The following is a 13,261-nucleotide window of genomic DNA, read 5'->3' as shown; positions in this document are numbered from 1 at the left end:
TAAGCGTTAAGATGGACGGTTAAGATAAGCGCAGATGGAGGGTTAATTTTTACCACTACTACTTTATGATGATCTAGATCAGGATCATCTTGACCAGCAGCTTGACCATCTGAAAATATGTTTGGTTGGCAAATTGATTTATGATCTTCTACGTGACTTGAGAATTTACAGGTATTGACACACATGTGTCAATTGACATAATTTCAGCAGGGACCAGAATAATAGAACTACTTAAGATTTGTTGTCAAAGTGCCCCCCAGAATTTGCTCTTATAGCCCAGAGGTATAACTCTTTATGCTCCTAGAATTCAGCAAAGATAGTAGCTCTTTTCACTGCATAAAAGAAATGCAGGACCAAGGATACAAGGCACTAGGGTGCCATATACTTAAAGAATGTTCATGTCTAGGATATAAAGTTAACTGGCTGTAAAAGAAGGGAATAAAGAAGGAAATTGTTTATATAATCTGTTGTTAACATAGTCAAGATATTAATCTCATGAATCTCATAAGGTAGCTTTTTATTATTACTTACTATGTTTACAGCCTTAATAAAATATGTATGTGTGGTATTCAGTAGGTACAGTTTGCATAGAACAACACTTTGGGTATTTCCCAGGACAAGAATAGGAGTACACATTCTTTGTAATGCACCTTGTACATAAAAATCATTTAAGTACCAAAAAGTGTGTAATAGAAATCTATTTAATGCAGCCCCAGATTAATATGTTCATTCATTGAGAATATTTTCCAAAGGACCAGTCTAACGTCTCTATTTCTTAGACTATAAATCATTGGATTTAACATGGGTATTACAAGAGAATAAAACACAGAAGCTGACAGATCCTCATCTTTATAACTGGAATTTGGTCTTAAATACATAAAAAGAACACTGCCAAAAAACAAGAAGACAGACACCAGATGGGAAGAGCATGTTGAGAAGGTTTTGTACCTTACACCCGAAGAATACATTTTATAGATGGCATTCAAGATCCAAAAATAAGATAGAACAGTTCCAAGAAGGCATAACATTGTTATTGAACCACTGAAGATCACAAGAAGAATCTCATTAGTGATGGTTTTCTGGCAAGAAAGTTTCAATAGGGGCTGAATGTCACAGAAAAAATGGTGAATATCTGTCCAGCACAGAGAATGCTTAAAAGTTGCAGCAGTATGAATAATGGAGTGAAGGAAGCCACAGACATATGATATTGCCATTAGTTGAAGACAATGGTACTTTGTCATAATGACAGAGTAGTACAATGGACTGCAGATGGCAATGTATCTGTCATATGCCATGAAAGCAAGAAGAAAGCATTCGGTGCTACCAAAAGAGACCGCAAAATACATCTGAAAGGCACATTCTATTACAGAAATTCTTGCAGTCTCCAGGAAGAAGTTGAACAGCATTCTAGGGCTAATGGTGGTAGAAAAGCAGGCATCCACGAAAGAAAGATTGAAAAGAAAGAAGTACATTGAACTGTGAAGTTGAGGAGATATCCAGATTATAAGCGCCATGCCAACATTGCCAAGTACTGTTAGAAGGTACACAAGAAAGAACAGTGCAAAGAGAGGCATCTGCAGTTGCTTACAATTGGTGAGACCCAGAAGAACCAGCTCAGACACAATAGTCTGATTGGCAACATCCATTTCAAATCTGATTACAAGATTAGAGAGGGAATTGTTTTAGATACTTAAAGACAGGGCTACAATCTTCAAAACTGTTATGCATCCTTAATTGTTTTACCGAATTACAACTGTATACACTATTCTGTAAAGGAAGGGTCATTCGTTAAGGGCAAAGACACACAAGGTGATTAGTCGCGGTGAAGGTGAATAATCATGGCAATTTAGCTGCCATATGAGACGCTACGACCATCCCTGTGAAGTTTGCGGTGTTCTGATTAGTTGCTGCAACTTTTTAAAAAGTTTCGCCAACTAATTGCCCCGTGTATCTTCGCCCTAAATCCTCATTAATAGTTATTATATTATCCAGGTATTGTTATTTGGAATGTTTAGGACCAGGGTTTTCTGGATAATAGGTTTTTCTGTAATTGGGGTAATTGGCTCAAGTCTGGCAAAAATAATTTTGTTATTAAATGAACCCAATATGATTGTAATTGCCACCAATATGGATTTGTAGCTTAGTTACCATCAAGTACAAGGTATAGTTGTATTATTATAGAGAAAAAAGAAATCATTTAAAAATGGGAGATGGACTTTAATTTAGAGCTTTCTGGATAATGGGTTTCCAGATAAAGGGATCCCATACTTATTTATATATCTTTATTTAGCTTTGCAGGTATCTATATTCCTGTTTGTCAAATGTAACAAGCAAAGATATGCAAATCATCAGTCAAAGCCAGTCTGGAACTGTACAGGAAACTGCTCAGGGTCGGTGTTTGTATAGTTGTCTCAGTCAGTTACTCTTCATTAACTCATCTGAAGTCAAGTAAGAAAGTTCCAGAAATAGTTTAGGCTACGAGGTAGCCCACGGGGGGACCTTTATCAAGGACCTAAATCGAAACATTGGAATTTTCAGCACAATGGTAGAATAAAAGCACGATTATTGTTTATGATACATGGAGTGTTGGTCCTTTATCTTTTATAAATTAAAACTTTGACCGGGCACCCTCAGCTGACAAGAGTACTGTGTGCAGACCTCATTTGAAAAAAAATAAATAAATATATATTTAGAAAGGAATTGAAGATGTGATATGTATTGGTTTTGCTTATTTTGTATTGGTGACCTCCAATAGTTTTTATTTTTTTGCGGTTCTTTTCAATATATATATACAAGGCCGCCATCAGAAATCACGGGGCCCCTCACAATAAAGTTTTCTGGGCCCCCCCTCCTCCCACACCCCCAATGGCCCCTCCCCCAGCGACCCCTCCTATTAATACAAAGGACATAAAACTTTGGTAGCCAGGGCCCCCTAAAACATTAGTGTCCAGGAGTTACATTTTGCATTGGTGCCAGGGCAGGTACCCCCTAAATCATTGCTAGCCAGCCCAGGACCCCCTAAAACTTAGGTAGCCAGGGCCCCCCTAAGCAGGCCCCCCCAAAGCATCCTCCAGCTTTTCCCAGGCCCCCCCAAAGCATCCTCCAGCTTCCCCCAGGGCCCCCCCCAAAGCATCCTCCAGCTTGCCCCAGGGCCCCCCCCAAAGCATCCTCCAGCTTCCCCCAGGGCCCCCCCACCAAACATCCTCCAGCTTCCCCCAGGGCCCCCACCAAAGCATCCTCCAGCTTCCCCCAGGGCCCCCCCAAAGCATTTTCCAGCTTCCAACAGGGCCCCCCCCAAAGCATTCTCCAGCTTCCCCCAGGCCCCCACCCCAAAGCATTCTCCAGCTTCCCCCAGGCCCCCCACCAAAGCACCCTCCAGCTTCCCCCAGGGCCCCCCCCCCAAAGCATTTTCCAGCTTCCAACAGGGCCCCCCCCAAAGCATTCTCCAGCTTCCCACAGGCCCCCCCCAAAGCATCCTCCAGCTTCCCCCAGGGCCCCCCCACCAAACATCCTCCAGCTTCCCCCAGGGCCCCCACCAAAGCATCCTCCAGCTTCCCCCAGGGCCCCCCCAAAGCATTTTCCAGCTTCCAACAGGGCCCCCCCCAAAGCATTCTCCAGCTTCCCCCAGGCCCCCACCCCAAAGCATTCTCCAGCTTCCCCCAGGCCCCCCACCAAAGCATCCTCCAGCTTCCCCCAGGGCCCCCCCCAAAGCATTTTCCAGCTTCCAACAGGGCCCCCCCCAAAGCATTCTCCAGCTTCCCACAGGCCCCCATCCCAAAGCATTCTCCAGCTTCCCCCAGGCCCCCCCCAAAGCATTTTCCAGCTTCCAACAGGACCCCCCCCAAAGCATTCTCCAGCTTCCCACAGGGCCCCCCCACAAAGCATTCATGTTCCACTGACCAGGAGAGATCAGGCAAAAGTCTATAGACTGTATCATCACTGGCTCTTTTATAGAAGGCCAAAACTATCCTGACAGATACGTATCGGGACTTGTGTCAGCACAAGAGGTATGGTGTTTTATGGACAGTCACCCACAAGTCTAACATCACAAGAGTTGCCTGCCTGCTGCCTCTGTGTCCTCCGCTGTGTGCCGCGGCTCCCAGCTACTTCTGCGCTTTTATATGGTTGCGCCCCGTGCGTGTGACGTCAGCACGCACGGGCGCAACCTTATAAAAGCGGAGAAGTAGCGGCACAAAGCAGAGGACGCCGCCGGAGCCGGAGGAAGCGAGGGCCCGGACTTGATTAAAGGGGGCCCGAGCTTAGAAAACTTTAGCGCGGCCGGGCCCCCTTTAAAGCTAAAAACGTCCGGGCCCGGGACGATTGTCCCCCCTGTGCCCCCCTGATGGCGGCCCTGTATATATATATATATATACAGTAAATATATATTTACCGTATAATATTTCTTACATTATTGTTGGGTTTATACTGAAAGTTCCATTATTAGAACATGTTTTATATATATGACAATAACCTCCTGGATCCCCTACAATCTGGGTTTAGACAACAACACTCCACCGAAACTGCTCTAACCCGACTAACAAATGACCTCCTATCGGCTAAAGCCAAAAAACACTACTCGCTACTAATACTTCTCGATCTCTCTGCTGCTTTTGACACTGTGGATCACCCTCTTCTCCTCCAGACTCTCCGCTCTCTTGGCCTTCGTGACACTGCCTTATCCTGGTTTTCATCTTATCTCTCAGATCGATCCTTCAGTGTCTCTTACAATGGGGAATCATCTTCTCCCCTGCCTCTTTCTGTCGGGGTTCCTCAAGGCTCTGTCCTGGGCCCCTTACTATTTTCTCTCTATACCTCCTCACTTGGCAAATTAATCAATTCTTTTGGCTTTCAGTACCACCTCTATGCTGATGATACTCTGATCTATCTTTCCTCTCCTGATCTCAACCCAGAGCTTCTAACTCGCGTCTCTTCCTGCCTGTCTGCTATCTCCACATGGATGTCCCAACGTTACCTTAAGTTAAACCTCTCTAAAACTGAATTGGTTCTCTTTCCCCCATCCAATGCCCACATTGTTCCCGAGGTATCTATAAAGGGTAACAATTCTACCATCACCCCATCTTCCCAGGCCCGGTGCCTTGGGGTTATCCTTGATTCTGCACTGTCCTTCACTCCTCATATCCAATCACTTATCAAATCATGTCACTTTCACCTAAGAAATATTTCCAAAATACGATCATTTATCACCCAAGATGCTGCCAAAATTCTTATTCACTCTCTTATAATATCTCGCCTGGACTACTGTAACTCCCTATTAATTGGCCTTCCCCTCCAAAGACTGTCCCCACTCCAGTCCATAATGAATACTGCTGCCAGGCTCATACACCTCTCCAACCGCTCCTCCTCTGCCGTGCCACTCTGCCAATCCCTGCACTGGCTTCCCCTACCATCCAGGATAAAATTCAAACTAATGACTCTCACATTTAAAGCAGTTCATAACTCTGCCCCACCCTACATCTCTGAACTCATCTCTAGGTACCATCCAACCTGCTTGTTACACTCCTCTACTGACCTGCTCCTCAACTCCTCTCTCATTCCCTCCTCGCTCGTATTCAAGACTTTGCAAGGGCAGCCCCCCTTCTCTGGAATTCGCTCCCACAATTTATCAAACTTTCTTCCAATCTCTCTGCCTTCAAGAGATCTCTAAAAACATTTATTTAGAGAAGCCTACCCTAATCTAGTTTAGCAATACCCTGTGCCACACCTCTCACAACTCTGTCATGCCCATTCCCACACCTTGTGTCTCAACCCTTTCTCCTTGTAGATTGTAAGCTCTTTTGGGCAGGGCCCTCTTCACCTCGTGTATCGGTTATTGATTGCTTTATATGTTACTCTGTATGTCCAATGTATGAAACCTACTTATTGTACAGCGCTGCGGAATATGTTGGCTCTTTACAAATAAATGTTAATAATAATAATATATCAAATGGGATCTATTGGGAACAAGTGTCTTGATTCCAATAAGGGGACTACTTTACTGGGTTTCCTAGAAGTCCAGCTTACTGCGTAATATAGGTACTACATGTACAACACAAGGCAATGTGGAAAATATATACAAGAATTGGTGGGGATTATTTCTAAACAAATTCAATTTAGCATTTATGAAACTAAGGAGCCTCTTTTTCATGTGTAATTTCTAATTAGGAACATTTTTACTTTTTACAAATTTTGCTTAGTACATATATGTACTTAAGGTCAGGGCAATTCAGACAACTTAATCAACTGGCATAATCCTTTAATGCGCTTTGTTACCCCCACTGGAGTAGAATTTGGTACCAAAACAGGGGCTGAAGGCTGGCTGACAATGTGTCAGGAGGCAAGGCCCTGGTATGTCACAAGTTCATATCTGTGCAAAACACTACACATACTACCCTATATCTGTGTGTGCCATCTACTGCTCACTCTATCCCTCTGGACTGACCCCCCCAGGAATGAAGAATGAAATATTAGTGTCACCCCAGTGACACCCATCTTGCCCCAACCTTATGAAAAAAATGAAAATTTGAAAATGCAAGCTACTCCTTTATGACTAAGGCATTCTATTCTGTGGAGCACAACATATTTTGTAGGGTAATCCACCTTTCTACTAGCCATAGGTCATCTACTATACAGATTATTTATAACAAATTTACCATGTATGCAGAAATGGCTGTGTTCTTGAAAAATTACTTACACTGGACAGATGCCTAATATTTTTTTTTCTTCTGTAAAGTTGTCCTAGTCTGTAATCCTGGCAAATGTTTTATAGTGAAGTCAAATATGTTGCAGTTTTACAAATATATACCCTCTAGTGAAGCTGCATGTTATCCCAGAAGATTTAACCTACCGAGGGTGTTGGTAGACATGTGTTTTTTACAATAATAAGTTAATATGTATACTGTATTCACTCTAGAGATCCTCGCTATATTAGTAATTGTTCAGTTCCATGACAAAGTATCAGTGCCTTTTTCCATTTTGTTTTTCCACATATTTTGTTACAGGTATGGGACCTGTTGTCCATAATGCTCTAATAAATTACTACTACTAAAAATATAATTTAAACATTAAATAAAGCCAGTAGAATTGTTTTGCCTTCAGTAGGAATTAATTATATCTTAGTTAGGGTCACATATAAGGTCTCTGTGGAAGAGGGCCTTCCTGTAATTTGGCGCTTTCTATATAACGGGTTTCAGGATAACTGATCCCATACCTGTATTTTCCAATTTTTGCGGGTCTGCAAAGCTGATATAAAAAAAGGAGTGAGCTTAAATTAATGTTGCAAATGGTTGATGCTAGTGTAACTATAAATGAGCTCACTTTTCTTTCTTACATAGCAGAGAACAATAGGAAACTTACATGATTTATTACCTGTGCTTGACTCTTAGGGCTGTGGCACATGGGGAGATTAGTTGCCCGTGACGCGGGCGACTAATCTCCCCAAAATGCCATCCCACCAGCGAAAATGTAAATCGCCGGTTGGATGGCATACGAGGCACCGCGGAAGTTTCCTCTCAAGGCAGCTTCCATGATTTAAGGGAAATCACAGCGCCGCGTATGCCATCCCACTGGCGATATACATTCTCGTTGGTGGGATGGCATTTCATGGAGATTAGTTGCCCACGACACGGGAGATTTGTCGCGGGCGACTAATCTCCCCATGTGCCACAGCCCTTAGTCTTCTCCATTTCTGTAAGGGTGAAGACACACGGAGCTACTAGTAGAAACTACTTGTCACAGCTACAGAAAAAGTCAATACTGATGTTTTACTGATAATTGTCTCTACATGTGTTTTAACAGAGGCAATTCTCAGTATTGTCTATGGCAGGGTATTTTCTGGAGTTTAGTAACCGTCAGAAGTAGTTGCTACTAAGTAGCTCTGTGTGGGTTCACCTCAAGTTTGGTTATCCACGTCTTTTACATGTTTGTCCTTATTTATTCAATAAATATCTGTTCAGTCTGTCTAAAGGATAAACTAAAAACAATTAAACAAAAATTCTTGGCCCTAATCTCCTTACTATTAATAAAAAATAACTATTTGGGGGCAAATGACTGCTTTATGGCACTGTGAACCCTCATTCTAACAGCTAGGAAGTATAGGTCTTACCAAAATCAGTGGCAGGTAGAGAAGGCTTATTCCTTGAGACTTAGAAACTGTCACGGTCAGTATCCCAAAACTCAGAACAGGCCCCTAGGGTCCGGTCTCGGCTCACGCTTCTGCCTATAACCGCCGCCTTTCACGTCGGGAGGAGCCCTTCGCTACTCGGATGCCGCCAGGTCTTATTGTGAGAGACCCAAGGAGAGAGTTCTGAGCAAGCACGGGAACCAATCGTATGACAGGTAGATGGGGAACACTTCAGAGTGGTCAGGGGAGGCCGGAGTCAGCAACGATCAAGCAGCGCAGTACAAAAACAGAATCCAAGAGAATAGTCAGACAGGCAGAGGTCGGTTCAGGCAGCAGGCAAGGGGGGGTCAAAAACAGGCAAAAAGGTCAATACAGGCAGCAGGCAAGAGAGGTCAGGAACAGGCAAGGTCAAGAACAGCAAAACAGCAGGATAATCGCACCCAGGAAGTAACCAGAGGTAAACCTACGTTGGGCAATGATTTCCATTCAGTGAGCGCTTTAAATATTTGAATTTTGGCGCCGAAATGACGTCATGCGCGCGCCGGCGACGGACGCCAGTGCGCATGCGCGCGCATCAGGAGCGCGCATGCGCATAAACAGCAAAGCGAGGCGCGCGCGCGCGCCTAGAAGGAATCGGCGGGCGTCCCCGCACCGGAGGAGGCGGCGGGCGTCCCCGTCGCCCCACTAGACCACCAGGTATTGTTACATTACCCCCCCCTCCAGAGGGGGCCACCGGACCCCTAGGCTTATCAGGGAATCTGACGTGGAATTGTCGAACAAGACGATCTGCTCGAACATCAGAGGCTGGAACCCACGACCTCTCTTCGGGGCCATAACCTTTCCAATGTACCAGGTATTGTAGCCTACCCCTAGAGAGGCGGGAGTCCACTAACCTTTGTATCGCATACTCGGCCTGTCCCTCAACAGAAACGGGAGGAGGAGGAGACCTCTGCCGAACCACTCTAGCAGGTTTTAATAAAGAGACATGGAAGGAATTAGAAATTTTGAGTTCAAGAGGGAGCTCTAATCGGACCGTATTGGGGTTAATAACTTCAGACACAGAAAAGGGACCAATATATTTGGGTGCGAATTTAGAAGAAGAAACCTTCAGAGGGACATTTCTGGAAGAAAGCCAAACTTTATCACCAACCTGATATTCTGGCGATGCTTTATGATGTTTATCGAAGGCTTTCTTTTGAATGGCTACTGCGGTGGATAATGACTCTTGGACTCTTTGCCAAATGCTGGAGAACTGATTGACCAAGGAATCCACCGCAGGCACATCAGAAGATGTGGTAGAGAAAGAGAACACTCTGGGATGATACCCAAAGACCACAAAAAATGGAGACTCTCCAGTGGATGAGTGAGTAGAATTATTGAATGCGAACTCCGCCCAAGGAAGAAACTCAGCCCAAAGAGATTGGTTACTGGAGATATAACACCTGAGGTACTGCTCCAGAGACTGATTTGTCCTTTCCGTCTGTCCATTGGTCTGTGGATGATAAGCAGAAGAGAAGGACAAATCTGTACCCATCAGAGAACAGAAGGCCCGCCAAAATTTTGAAACAAATTGAACTCCTCTATCAGAGACAATGTTCAGAGGGGCACCATGGAGCCTAAAAATATCAGTCAGAAAACGTTCTGCAAGAGATTTTGCAGATGGGAGGGCGGGGAGGGGAATAAAATGAGACATTTTACTAAAGCGGTCCACAACCACCCATATGACAGAATTCCCCTTGGAAGGAGGCAAGTCTACAATGAAGTCCATGGAAATGTGAGTCCACGGCCTTTCGGGAATTGGCAGAGATTGTAGCAGACCCTGGGGCAAAGACCTGGAGGGTTTAGAGCGTTGACAAATTGGACAGGTATCAACATAATTATTAACATCTTTTCTTAAAGTTGGCCACCAAAGGGTGCGGGACAAAAGAGAACAAGTTTTATAGCGCCCAGGATGCCCAGCCAACTTAGAATCGTGGGCTTCTAAGAAAACCGCCTCACGGAGATTTTCTGGAACAAACAACTTCCCCGGGGGTAGGTTGGGCGGAGAGTTGTCCTGGACCTTAGACAAAGAAGACATTAAATTTGGACTTAGGGCTGCTACAATTAACTCTTTAGGAACAATAGAATCAGGTTGACACTTCTCCTGTGGATTGGAATCAAAACTTCTAGACAAGGCATCAGCTTTAACATTCTTTTCGCCAGGTCTGTAGGTTATAATAAAATTAAAACGGGAAAAGAATAATGCCCACCTAGCTTGTCTAGGATTTAACCGCTTAGCGGATTCAATATATAAGAGGTTCTTGTGGTCTGTGATTACAGTAACTACATGTTTTGCTCCTTCCAAAAGGTGTCTCCACTCTGTGAATGCTAGTTTTATGGCCAGTAATTCCCTGTTACCAATATCATAATTCATCTCGGTGGGAGAAAATTTTTTGGAAAAGAAACCACATGGGTGAAGTTTATTGGTTACAGGGTGACGTTGGGACAGGATCGCCCCAGCCCCAACCTCAGAAGCATCCACTTCCACTAGAAAAGGGAGAGCCGAATCAGGGTGCAAGAGTACAGAGGCAGAAATAAAAGCTTCTTTTAGCTTTTTGAAGGCAGTAAGGGCCTCTATTGACCAAATACTTGGGTCAACTCCCTTTTTAGTGAGGGCAGTAATTGGAGCCACTAACGTAGAATAGCCATTAATAAATTGTCTGTAATAATTGGCGAAACCCAAAAACCTTTGTATGGCCCGCAGAGACAAGGGTTGTACCCACTTTAGGATAGCCTGAACCTTGGCCGGGTCCATTTCCAGACCCTTGTGGGAAATAATAAACCCAAGGAAATGAACCGAGGAGACTTCAAAGATGCACTTCTCCAGTTTAGCATACAAATGATTTTGCCTTAATCTAAGTAAGACCTCCTGAACATGAACACGGTGATCAGACAGACTATTAGAATAAATCAAAATATCGTCAAGGTAAACTACTACAGAGCGACCTAAAAGATCACGAAATATATCATTTACCAACTCTTGGAAAACAGCAGGAGCATTACATAGCCCGAAGGGCATCACCAGATACTCATAATGCCCATCGCGGGTATTAAAGGCTGTTTTCCACTCATCCCCTTCCCGGATTCGTATTAAATTATACGCGCCTCTTAGGTCTAGCTTGGAGAAAATAGTAGCTCCCTTAACTCTATCAAAGAGCTCGGAGATCAGGGGAAGGGGATAACGGTTTTTGACCGTGATTTTGTTTAAACCCCTGTAGTCAATACACGGCCGGAGACCCCCATCTTTCTTCTCCACAAAGAAGAAACCAGCTCCCGCTGGAGAGGTAGAAGGCCTAATAAAACCTCTCTCCAGATTTTCCTTAATATATTCTTCCATAGCCTGGGTCTCTGGGAGAGATAAGGGATAAGTCCTACCTCTAGGAGGAGAAGAACCGGGGATTAACTCTATGGCACAGTCGTAAGGTCTGTGTGGGGGAAGTGCTTCAGCTGCCTTTTTAGAAAAGACGTCTGCAAACGGGGAATAAGGAGATGGTAGTCCCTGTAAAGAGGTGGCGGCCACAACTTGGACAGGTTTCTTGCATAAGCTTTGACAGTCAGTACCCCAGTGAAGTATCCTGTTATTTACCCAATCAATTTGGGGACTGTGCTTCCGCAGCCAAGGGAGACCCAAGATCACCGGAGTATGCGGGCAATCAATGATAAAAAAGAAATGTGTTCCACATGGAGAGAACTTATAGACAGGGTGCAACTTACAGACTTTAAAGAAATAAGCCCGCGACCTAGGGAAGTACCATCTATAGCGATTAACTTAACAGAAGGGACTAGAGGAAGTGTGGGTATAGCATGCTTATGGGCAAAGTTAACATCTAAGAAGTTCCCTTCCGCCCCCGAATCAATGAAAGCCAAACTCTCCAGAGTGTTCGTATCCCACCCCAAAAGGACCGGAATCATAACTTTAGAAGCACTTTGTTGGGGAGTTGGAATAACATTACCTAAGCAGAACTCCCCAGATCTGCTTAGGCTCTGTCGTTTTCCGGCCTTTTGGGACAAGTGCTACGAAAATGACCTCTTTCCCCACAATACAAACACAAGCCATTAGCCCGTCTACGACCCTTTTCCTCAGCAGATAAGCGGGTAGAACCCAACTGCATGGGTTCCTCTGAGGCCCTAGCAGAAGTCTGCTCGGGTTTGAATACATACTCAGGAGAAAAGGTTTGTGGGGCCGCTGCAGGAAGTCTCTCCTGGCGTCTCTCTCTGTGCCTCCTATCAATCTGTATGGCTAAGTGCATCAGGGAGTCTAGTGAGAGAGATGTGGGAAAATTGACCAGGCTGTCTTTTACAGCGTCAGATAGCCCGACTCTAAACTGACTTCGTAGGGCAGTATCATTCCACCCTGTTTCTACCGCCCAACGGCGGAATTCGGTACAATAATCCTCGACCCGTCGTTTACCCTGTCTGAGGTTACGAATCGCAGAGTCAGCAGAGGCAGAACGATCAGGGTCATCATAGATTATTGCCATAGCCCTAAAAAAGGAATCAAGAGATGAGCGGGCTGGGTCAGAGGGAAGTAAAGAAAATGCCCACAACTGAGGATCCCCTAGAAGAAGGGTCATAACAAAATTAACCTTTAGGTCCTCGGTAGGAAAAGAACGAGGGAGGAAACTAAAATACAATTTACAAGCTTCCTGAAAAGCAAAAAATTTACTGCGTTCTCCCGAAAACTTTTCAGGGAACGGAACCTTAGGCTCCACTACATACATTCCCGGAGCAGTGTGACTGCCTCCTGGAGGAGAAACAGGAGTAGGAGCGGCAGGCTGTTGGAGCGCATCCAATCTTACCGATAGTCTCTGGAGCCATTGGATGATCTGATCTTGCTGGGCTTCTTGTTCCCCTAGACGCTGGAGAAGATTCGCCCGGATAGCCTCAGCGGAGGGAGGAGACGCAGCAGCTCCTTCAGCATCCATGTCTTAAAAGGGCCCAACGTAATGTCACGGTCAGTATCCCAAAACTCAGAACAGGCCCCTAGGGTCCGGTCTCGGCTCACGCTTCTGCCTATAACCGCCGCCTTTCACGTCGGGAGGAGCCCTTCGCTACTCGGATGCCGCCAGGTCTTATTGTGAGAGACCCAAGGAGAGAGTTCTG

General features: G+C 44.8%; 1 protein-coding gene across 1 annotated transcript; it reads right to left on the bottom strand.

The window, feature by feature from the left end:
- Nucleotides 1-701: 701 nt before the first annotated feature.
- Nucleotides 702-1,646, bottom strand: LOC100485431 (olfactory receptor 1019-like). Its single transcript, XM_031906159.1, has one exon. It carries the CDS (start codon nt 1,644-1,646, stop codon nt 702-704), a length of 945 nt encoding a protein of 314 aa, XP_031762019.1.
- Between the last annotated feature and the right edge of the window lie 11,615 nt (nt 1,647-13,261).

This window comes from Xenopus tropicalis, chromosome 1 (genome assembly GCF_000004195.4).
Source record: "Xenopus tropicalis strain Nigerian chromosome 1, UCB_Xtro_10.0, whole genome shotgun sequence".
Taxonomy (NCBI): domain Eukaryota; kingdom Metazoa; phylum Chordata; class Amphibia; order Anura; family Pipidae; genus Xenopus; species Xenopus tropicalis.
Note: the sequence above shows the minus strand (reverse complement) of the source record. Positions and strands in the feature narration are given on the sequence as shown.